The 10734-nt window shown below is 44.0% G+C and overlaps 1 protein-coding gene across 7 annotated transcripts in view; it reads right to left on the bottom strand.

Moving 5' to 3' along the window:
* The window catches only part of Wdr20 (WD repeat domain 20), a 76816-nt gene extending 69301 nt beyond the window's left edge, over window positions 1–7515 (bottom strand). For 5 of the 7 annotated variants that reach the window (XR_003377280.1, XM_005343559.3, XM_013346403.2 and 2 more), the window contains exon 1: window positions 7219–7515. Coding sequence is in view for 5 of the 7 variants with exons in the window: in XM_005343559.3 (XP_005343616.1) it covers window positions 7219–7467 (249 nt within the window). In the remaining 2 variants the exon portion in view is untranslated. Of the gene's footprint in view, window positions 1–7113; window positions 7134–7218 lie in introns of those variants that run through there. The other 2 variants (XM_013346408.2, XM_026781227.1) reach the window with 2 other exon arrangements.
* Window positions 7516–10734: the final 3219 nt, after the last annotated feature.

Below are 10734 nucleotides of genomic sequence, written 5' to 3'. Positions count from 1 at the left end.
GAGACCAGCCTGGTCTACAGAGCTAGTTCCAGGACAGGCTCCAAAGCCACAGAGAAACCCTGTCTCAAAAAACCAAAAAATAAAATAAAATAAAATTGAGTATGTAATCATACAATCTTAACAGATAACAGGCCTTAGACCCATCAAAATTTAATTCCCATGTACCACAGGAATCATCACATCAATAAAGTCCTGAGCAGCACATTCATGGTGTGGAGTCTGAAATGGGAGGGGAGGAAGGAGCAAGGAGGTTTGGTCTGCATGTTGAGTAAATCTGAATATAGTTGGTTTGATTTGGTTCAGCTTTTTGAGACAGGGTCTTATGTACCCAATGTTGGCCTTAAAATCCTGGTCCTTTTGCCTCCCCTTCCAACTGCTGATATTACAGGAGTGCAATACCATGTCCCACAGACTACAACTTTAAAGCAATTGTTCCTAGTACATGAGTCTTGTAGGTAGTGTGGTTTAATAGCAATAGATAAAAGCAATCTGCAAGTCAGGTGTGGAGGTATTACATTTTAGCTCAGCACTGAGGAAGCAAATACAGGCAGATCACTATGAGTTCCAGGCCAACCTGGTCTACATAGTGAGCCTGGAGGCCCTACCAGGGCTACAAATTAAGACCCTGTCTCAAAAACAACAATAAAGTAATCTGTAGCATTTGTTTACTGTCTCTAACTTTATTACCTATTGGTAGTACTGGAATATTTTTTAAGATAGGAACTACTAAAAATTACACATATTACTTTTAGACCCACTTGGACACCTTTTGAAGGTATTGCATGAGTAGACACAGCTTTATTGAGTCATTCAACTCAAGAGATACGGCAGCAAAGGTCCTGCCTCAATGATGAGCACTGCAATGGGCAAAGAGAAGACAGCAGGAAAAGCCCAATCCGCTGTAAAGAAGCTTTGTCTACAAAAGAGATATTCTCACAGGGAATTACAAACTGAGAAAATGTCAAGAAGGCAAAATACAGGGTGCTGTGAGAACATGTAAAGGGGAACTGATCTAACCTGTGAATTCACATAAGGATTTGCGAAGGAGGTGATGGTTAAACTGAGATCTGAATGGAGACCATTCACATTGATATAAAAACAGTCTCCACAAAATAAAAAGACAGGTCCAATAAAATAGTTACCTTTGGGATCTTTTTCCTAAAACAATCTTTAAAATAATAGAATAATTCATAAAATATTTAAAAGCTAGTAGTTCACAGTTCCATGGGAGGTGTCTTTCTCATCTCTCATAGCATCCTGCTCAATATTACTAGGATTACGGTAGTCACTCAAATCTGCTGAAATGATTAGTGCACTATAATACTGATGTTCATAGCCGGGCGGTGGTGGCGCACGCCTTTAATCCCAGCACTCGGGAGGCAGAGGCAGGCGGATCTCTGTGAGTTCGAGACCAGCTGGTCTACGAGAGCTAGTTCCAGGACAGGCTCCAAAACCACAGAGAAACCCTCTCGAAAAACCATAAAAAAAAAAAAAATACTGATGTTCATGCTGTCTTCAACTAAGCAAAACAAGTTCACAAACTTTATCTCAGAACATAAGAAATCAAAGGTGTTTCCATCTCCCACATAAGGCTGATACAGATTCAGTGAAGGCCTGGCATGTTTAAACCCAAAACTGGGAGGTGGGGAGGAGAGGCAACCGGATCTCTCTGTGAGTTCCAAGCCTACCAAAGCTACACAGTGAGATCCTATGTCAAAAAAGAAAAAGTAGGGGCTGGAAAGATGGCTCAAAGGTTAAGAGCACTTCCAGAGGACCTAAATTCAATTCCCAGCACCAACATGATGGCTCACAATCCTCTACAATGAGATCTGGTGCCCTCTTCTGGAATACAGGCAGGTGGAACAATGTATATATACATAATTAATAAATAAATCAGGAAGGAAGGAAGGAAGGAAGGAAGGAAGGAAGGAAGGAAGGAAGGAAGGAAGGAAAAAAAAAAACCCAGTAAGATAATGTGTAACTCAACAATGGGTAAATTCTGAAGTACCTACAGTATGGATTTAAAAGGCTTGATTAAAGGCCAGCACACCCCTTTAATCCCAGCACTCAGGAGACAGAGGCAGGCAGATCTTTGTGAGTTCGAGGCCAGCCTGGTCTACAAGAATTAGTTCCAGGACAGGCTCCAAAGCTACAGAGAAATCCTGTCTCGAAAAACCAAAAAAAAAAAAAAAACAATATATATATATGTATGTATATATATATATATATATATATATATATATATATAATCCCAGCACTTAGGAGGCAGAGGCAGGCTTATATCTGTGAGTTCTAGGCTAACCTGGTCTAAAAGCAAGTTCCAGAACAGCCGGAGCTGTTATACAAAGAAACTCTGTTTGAAAATTAAAAAAAAAAAAGTGTGATTTGTCTAAAACAATTTTTTATGCTCACATGTGCTTCCGTTTCCTTATAATGAAAACCACTAATAAACGTATCTCCTCTCTAGCCTTGGTTTTCTGAGGGAGATGAAATTACCTATACCTATATCATCTACTCATCTATTGCTAGACTTCGATCTCTAAGCATTTAAAAGAGCCCATATTGTACTCCTCAGTGTTAGACTACTTCCCCATGCTTCCTCTGAAGAAAGAGAACACACACATGTGGTGATTGCTTGTGTGTGCTCTAACAAATAAAGCTTGCCTGAAGATCAGAGTGTGGAGCTAGCCACACTAATTAGCCATAGAGGCAAGACAGTGGTGGCTCACACCTTGAATTGCAGCACTCGGGAGAGGCAGGCAGATTTCTATGAGTTCAAGGCCATCCTGGGCTATAAGAGATTGAATCCATCCAAAAGAAACAGAGTCAAACAGTGGTGGCTCACATCTTAAATCCCAGTACTAGGGCTGTTGAGACAGGAGTAATATGGCTGGGTGGAGAAAGGAATATAAAGCAGGAGGAGACAGGAGCTTGCAGCATTCAGTCTGAGGATTTGTAGGGAAGGATCACCCCTTTGGTCTGAGGATTCAATAGAGGTAAGAACTAGCGCTTGACTGCTCTGCTTCTCTGATCTTTCAGCATTTAACTCCTAAATCTGATTCCGGGTTTTTATTATTAAAACCAATTAGAATTCGTGCTACACATACACTTAGCTTGTGAATGCCTGTAATCCCAGGACCTGTTCAGGCAGAACATGAATTCAAGGTCAGCCTAGACTACATAGTAAGACCCTATCTCAAAATATAATTGGGGGGGGGGGAGATGCGCAAAGGGAATGGACAGTTCAGTGGTAGTGTTTGCCCAGGATACATTAAGACTCTGGGTTCAATACTACCTGTTTTACACATGTTTAATTTAGTTGTAAATCTCAACCAAATTGGGGCTTCTAGGTGATCTAAATAATTGTAAAATTTCATCCGTCTTGGGCTGAGGGATGTGACTCAGTGGCAAGAGTTCTTGCCTAATATGTATTATGAGACCATTGGGTTTGAGCCCCAGCTCGCCCGTGCTCTCTCTCCCTTTCTCACACACAAACACAACTTATAATTCTTGAAGAAAGTTTTTTGAAAAAACAAAAAACAAGTCAAAATAGCCAGTAAAAGACCTATTTACTACTTACCCTAAAAGTAAGTTCTGACTTCCTAACTAAAGATGACTACTTTGAAAGAAAGAAGAAATAAAAAAAGAAAAAAGAAAAAAAAAGAAAAAGAAAAAAGAAAAAAAAAGGAAAAAAAAAAAGATGACTACTTTGCTTTATTGAGATAGGGTCTCACTATATGGTTATATGGTGAAGGGTGGCCTCTAATTGTCAACCCTCCTTATACAGGGCAAATTATTAGCTCTATTTTAAAATCAGAGCCAAAACTCACCACCATCCTGTGGTATCTATATTCCTAGAATTTGATTTATTTAAGTTTTTTTTTTTGCATTTTATTTATTTGGTTTTTCGAGACAGGGTTTCTCTGTAGCTTCGGGGCCTGTCCTGGAACTAGCTCTGTAGACCAGGCTGGCCTCAAACTCACAGAGATCCACCTGCCTCTGCTTCCCAGGTGCTGAGATTAAAGGCATGTGCCACCACCACCCGGCCTAGAACTTGAAAGATAAAAGAAAGGAGAATCAGGAGTTCAAGATTATCCTCTGCTACTTGATAAGTTCAAAGCCAGCCTGGTCTATTTAAGACCTCATCAAACAAAAAGCCACTTATACGCCAGAGTTTAAATATGTCAAAAATACAAATGTATCTCAAGATTGATAAAATTTTATACATACAAAGTATCAAAGCACTCAAATCACCCAGTTAAAGGCAACTTATGCATTTCAGACTTTTTTTTCCCTTTTTTGAGACAGGTTTCTCTGTGTAGCCCTGGCTGTCCTGGAACTCACTTTGTAGACTAGGCTGGCCTCAAACTAAGATATTCATCTGCCTCTGCCTCCCAAATGCTATAATTAAAGGCGTGTGGAAGTGTTCCAGACATGTTTTCAAGAAAGTTGTAGTGTAGTTTTCAAGCTCTTAGAACACCATTTTAAGAATACTTCTAAACGAATGGTCTTTTTCTTACTATGCAAACCAGAGCTACTCGATCCAGATGAAGTTTGTCGTAAGAATGATCCAGAAAAGACTTTCAGGGCTGGATGCTTAACATAGCAAGGGAGCACTTGCCTAACAAATGACAGAGGTCCTGAGGTTCTGTCCACACCCAACACTGGGGGGTAGGGGCACAAAAAAATGGGGGAAAGGAAGCAACACCCAAATTAGTAATCATTAATGCAAGTAAATTTCTTTCTTTCTTTCTTTCTTTCTTTCTTTCTTTCTTTCTTTCTTTTTCTTTTTTGGTTTCTCAGTAGCTATGGAGCCAGCCCTGGAACTCGCTCTGTAGAACAGGCTGGCCTCAGACTCACAGAGATTGCCTGCCTCTGCTTCCCAGTGCTGGTTTAAAGGTGTGTGCACCACCGCATGGCATAAATTTCACTTTTTAAACTTTTTCATTCTTTAGTTATACATATATATGTTAATGCCACATGGACGCAGGTGCCCAAGGGGGTTTGAAGAAGGGCTTTGAATATTCTGGAGTAGTGATTACAGGCAGCTCTGAGCTGCCTGATGCAGGAGCTGGGATCTGGACTCTGAAGAGCACCAAGCACTCTTAATTCTACTGAGCAATCAATCTTCCAGACCCTGTGAATTTAACTTTGAAGCACACTGCATTTTTATATCATTATTTTGGTTTTTAGTTTTGAGATAGGTTCTAATTGTGTAGCCCAAATGAGCCTACAAATGAGCCAGGTAGGCCAGGCTGGCCTTGAACTCAAAGAGATCCACCCGTCCAGGTGCGTGCTGTCACCACCACACCCACCTGGTTTTGGATTTTTTTTTTTTGAGGTAAGTTCCTGCTATATAACCCATGTTTGACTGGCCTCAATCTGCTAACTATAGTCCTGGATGGCCACAAAAATCACAAATTGAGTGCTAAGATTGCAGGTGTGCACAACCACAGTAGGATCTAATTCTAATTTTTCTAAGATTTATTTTATTTTTTTAAATTACGAGTACTCAGAACTCCGAAAAGGGTATCAGCTGAACCTGGAGTTTCAGGTACTGGGGAATAGCCTGACACAGGTTCTGGGAACTAAACTGGAGTCCTCTGCGAGATCAGTGCAAGTTCTTAAATCATTGAGCCAACTCCCCAGCCCCTAAACATGCTTAGATAACATAGTCCTTTAAAATTATTTCCAGAGAAAAACCTTAATAATCTGTTATTCAAAGAAGGAATGTTGAGATAGCAGCTTCTTTTCTGACAGTTACTCTTAGTGCTTGTTTCTATAATTTACATCTACTGAGTGTCAGAACTCTAACGACCATTGTAGCTATTATATTACGAATTCTAATGTGCATTGAAACCCTCTCCTTTTTAAAGAAATGCAAGGAAAAGTTTCAAAAGTCACCAATGAGTCAATAACAAAGTTGGAAGTCAACACTAAAACTTCAGTTCCTACACTATAAACCGCAACTTTTCCAATCCCAAAAGAGAGAAGAGTCAACCAACTATTTGCAAAAACCACCCAACACCGTAGTACACCGACTAAACCCAAATCAAAGATTCACTCTGGACTAAAGAAACAACACGCAACATTTGCATACCATTATCTCCTTCCTTGTTCTCATAACCATACAAAATAACATAAAAGAAAAAAACCTCTGGATATATTAATCCTTGGTAATGTGTACTCTTCGATATGAACAATTTATTTTCCCACTAACTGAACATTTATAAGTTAATCGTTCATCACCTTGTCACATTCCATCCGAGGTGCTATGGGGTACATTCATTCCTCACTCAACAGCCAAAAGTTAAAAACAAGCAACTCTCAGAACATAGTTACATTGCCAATGACAGAAAGAAAAGCGTCAATAAATTGCTGCTTTTAACGAGACATTTTAAAACACTATGACATGCTTCCCAGAATTACTGTTAAGTTCTTGGCCGGTTACTTAAAAGTAGCATTTAAGGCACATCCCTCCCTGTTTGGGGCATAGCCTGACTCGTCAGACAAGATAAATCTAGGCACGCTCACACAGAAAACCTCTGAAGCAACTTAGCCTATTGAAAACATCATTGCCACCTCCCATGTGCGAGTACTCAAGCCCTGCCATAATACAAGGGACAGAATGACCCTCTTCAAAAATCTTTAGGGAGAAGGTTCCCTCGGCGAAGACAATGACAGCAGTCCTCCCGGGAAGGATTTTAGAAACAGTGTTGACACCGGGAGGAGAGGCTCCGAGGAAGTGTCAGTGCGGCAGCAGGTGGAGTAGCCCTGCGTGCCGAGCAGGTCCTTTCTGACCTAGTCTCCAAGTCCTCCGCCTCCCTGTCCCGGTTCCGCCTTACGGACCTTTCCGAGCCGCCTCGCGCCCGGTCCTCTCACTCAGGGCAGGACTCTCGAGCCTCCCTGGAAGCGAGGCCACCTAAGACGGCCGCCGCACCTCTTCCGGGGACTCAGGCCCGCTCCCCGGCAGTGTCGGAACCTGACGGACCCTACCGTTCCCAGGGTCTCTCCGGCCCCGATTCCAGAGCCCCTTCCCCTTCGAGGCACCGCCGCCGCCACCCGCCTCACTCCGGAGTACCCCGGCGGAGTTACCGGCCCACTCAAAAGTACCAGCGCTGGCCGCCCCCACCGGTCACCCCGGCCTCGCTGTCACCGCCCAGCTCCCGGCTTCGGCCCGCACCGCCGGCGTGCTCCCGGTGACGCTCGGGTCGGTACCTTGCGGACCCCCTTGTAGATATAGAAGTAGAGCTCCCGGCCCACATTGAAGCAGAGGCGGTTGCCGTTGCCAGACTGGTCGTTGAGGTTTACGAAGGAGACGCGGACAGGGTTGGATCCCTGCGAGTTGAAGGGCACCCGGTTGGGCCGGCTGTACTCCGAGTGCGGCAGCAGCTTGTACAGACCTTCCCGGGTGGTGAATTGGGTCTTAATCTCGTTCATCTTCTTCCCTCCTCCCTCCGTCGCCATCTTGGAAAGCAGCGTTCATCCTGCCCTAAGTGCCCGGATCACGCCCACCGCGCAGGCGCCGTCCTCGGCCGCTCGTTCTCCACTCCCCACCCCCTTCCTCGTGGCCCCGCCCATTCGCGAGCCCGCCCCTCGAAGGCGGGCCAAGGCGAAGGGGGAGGGCTGATTTACGGTCCCACTGCGCACGCGTGCTCACCTGGGGCGCTCCGCCCGTCGGGGGCGTGCGCAAGCTCCTCCCCTGGGTGCCGCCCTCTCGGTGACTGTGGGAGCGAGCGCGCCGCGCTCAAGTTAAGCATTGCTGAGGTGAGTTGAGTCTGTGGGCGCTCTGACCTTCGCTGAGTGGACCCTCATCCGGAGAAACCGAGGGAGGACGCCGCTTTGACCTCGGCCGGCTGGTTGTCCCGCGGACCGTGAGAGAGACGAGTGGGGAAGGCCGGTGTTTGGACCTGTGCATCCCAGCTGTGCTCGCCCTCCCGCGTGAGCTGGGGTGGGTGCCGGGTCCCGAGCCCCTCTTCGCCTCCCCGACGCAGTTTCGCAGAAGATAGAGAAGGACGGGATTTTATTACACCCCACGGTTTTATTTCCGCTTGTTTGAAAGCGGAGTTGAAAGAAGAGCATAAATGTACAGGACTTGTGTTTTCAAATCTCACCTGAAACCTGACCGGTGAGCACTGACTGGTTCTTGAGAAAGTTGGTCGTGTTAGCACTTGTGTCTCCTGTGCTAACATCGGCACTCCATCACTTCTAAAGGAAGCGGCGAGGGTCACAGCCCCTAGCTGCGGGACCTAGACATTGAATCTGTGCATGATATTCTTGTCGAGTACTTAATACCTCGTAATAAAGGTAAAACTAATTAATTTTTTGTTTTTGTTTTTCGAGACAGAGTTTCTCTCTAGTTTTGGAGCCTGTCCTGGAACTAGTTCTTGTAGACCAGGCTGGCCTCGAACTCACAGCGATCCACCTGCCTCTGCCTCCTGAGTGCTAGGATTAAAGTCGTGCACCACCACCGCCCGGCTAAAGCTAATGAATTTTTAAAGCCTCAAGTGGAACTTAAAGTTGTTTGCTAGGAGAACCATAAAGTTACATGAATGTTCCGTTCAAAGTTTAAATACTAAGGACAAGCTCACACATTAAAGTTGCATTAAACAAGTACCATTTGATATATCGATTTCTGGGTATGTGCACTGGAATACGAATGCTTCTAAAGTAATAAACGTTATAACAGAATTCTAGAATGGAAAAAAATTATTCCATGAAGAATGGAGTACTCCTGAAAAGTCATGTCTGTAGAGTGAAAATCAGTGAAGCAAACCATGGTACTTGCAGGTGCAGGAAGAAGAAAAGCCTGAGCCCAGATATTGGAGGCTAGCCTTGCCCACCGAGCAAGACTCCAACTCACAAAAATTCATCGTAAAAAAGTGGGAAGCAGGGCTGGAGAGATGGCTCAGAGGTTAAGAGCACTGACTGCTCTTCCAGAGGTCCTGAGTTCAATTCCCAGCAACCACATGGTGGTTCACAACCATCTATAATGAGATCTGGTGCCCTCTTCTGGCCTGCAAGCATACATGGAAGGAATGTTGTATACATAATAAATAAATTAAAAAAAAAAAGTGGGAAGCAGCCAGGCAGTGGCGGCGCACGCCTTTAATCCCAGCACTCAGGAGGCAGAAGCAGGGGGATCTCTGTGAGTTGGAGGCCAGCCTGGTCTCCAACAGCTAGTTCTAGGACAGGCTCCAAAACTACAGAGAAACCTTGTCTCAAAACCGCTCCTCCAAAAAAGTTCTAAAATTTGAATCATAAACATTTTGTGTAGTAGAAAGCAAGAACATAAACGATAGAAACTGTGCCAGTGCTGGAGATGCATGACACTAACACCTCGTAGCGCTCACACATGCTGACAAAAATAGCACTACAATAAAATCCTTCCAGTTCGGTAATTAATTAGTTAATTTTTCTTTTGAGAAACTGTATCTCTCTCTCTCCTCTCTCGTTTTTTTGTTTTTTGAGACAGGGTTTCTCTGTAGCTTTGAAGCCAGTCTGGAACTAGCTCTTGGAGACCAGACTGGCCTTGAACTCACAGAGATCCACCTGCCTCTGCTTCCCAAGTGCTGGGATTAAAAGCATGTGCCATCACCACCCGGCCTGAAACTATCTCTCTAAATATCCCTAGCTGTCCTGAAACTCCATAGGAAATTCTTCCTGCTGGGTTTTGAGTGCTGGGATTAAAGGTGTGATCGTCACACCCAGTTTAAAATACTTAATGTGTGGTTGGAGAGATGGCTCAGAGGTTAAGAGCAATGGCTATTCTCCCAGTGGTCCTGAGTTCAATTCCTAGTACCCACATGGTGGCTCACATTTATCTGTAATGAGATCTGGTGCCCCCCTCTGACAGAAAGTGACTGAACTGTCTTTGGAATTTCCTGCTTGATGAAAATGTCTGCAGGATACTATGGACCTGAAGGCTGAAGATGGATGCCCCAACGGTACAAAAGAACTTTGGGTGACTGTCCAGGCAGCGAGATGTCTCTGTCATTTCTAGAGTTTTCTTATTTCTTGTTTACTTAGGTAGTATTATATCCTTCTGGAGTCTTTGATGGAGTTGAAGAATGAATAGATAGTTATAGTTTTCCTTAGTTATGATAAAAGATAAAATAGATATAAATGTTGTAACTGTAATTCTTGCTTGATAACTGTTTTGTTATATGTAATTTTACTATGTTAAAGTTAAAGCCTTTCTTTTTTGTTTAAACAGAAAAGGGGGAAATGATGTGGGAGTGATTTCTTATTAATAAAGAAACTGCCTAGACCCATTTGATAGGCCAACCCTTAGGTAGGCGGAGAAAACAGAACAGAATGCTGGGAGAAAGAAGCTGAATCAGGGAGTCACCATGATTCTCCCACTTCAGGCAGACGCAGGTTAAGATCATTCCTGGTAAGCCAGCTCATGGGCTACACAGATTAATAGAAATGGGTTAGATCAATATGTAAGAGCTAGCCAATAAGAAATTGAAACTAATGGGTCAGGCAGTGTTTAAAAGAATACAGTTTCCGGCTGGGCGATGGTGGCACACGCCTTTAATCCCAGCACTCGGGAGGCAGAGGCAGGTGGATCTCTGTGAGTTCGAGACCAGCCTGGTCTACAAGAGCTAGTTCCAGGACAGGCTCCAAAACCACAGAGAAACCCTGTCTCGAAAAACCAAAAAAAAAAAAAAAAGAATACAGTTTCCATGTAATTATTTTGGGGCATAAGCTAGCCGTGCGGGTGGCTGG

The sequence above is a fragment of the Microtus ochrogaster genome, chromosome 1 (genome assembly GCF_000317375.1).
Source record: "Microtus ochrogaster isolate Prairie Vole_2 chromosome 1, MicOch1.0, whole genome shotgun sequence".
Classification (NCBI taxonomy): domain Eukaryota; kingdom Metazoa; phylum Chordata; class Mammalia; order Rodentia; family Cricetidae; genus Microtus; species Microtus ochrogaster.
The sequence above is the reverse complement of the archived record's forward strand: the minus strand, read 5'-3'. Positions and strand labels throughout refer to the sequence as shown.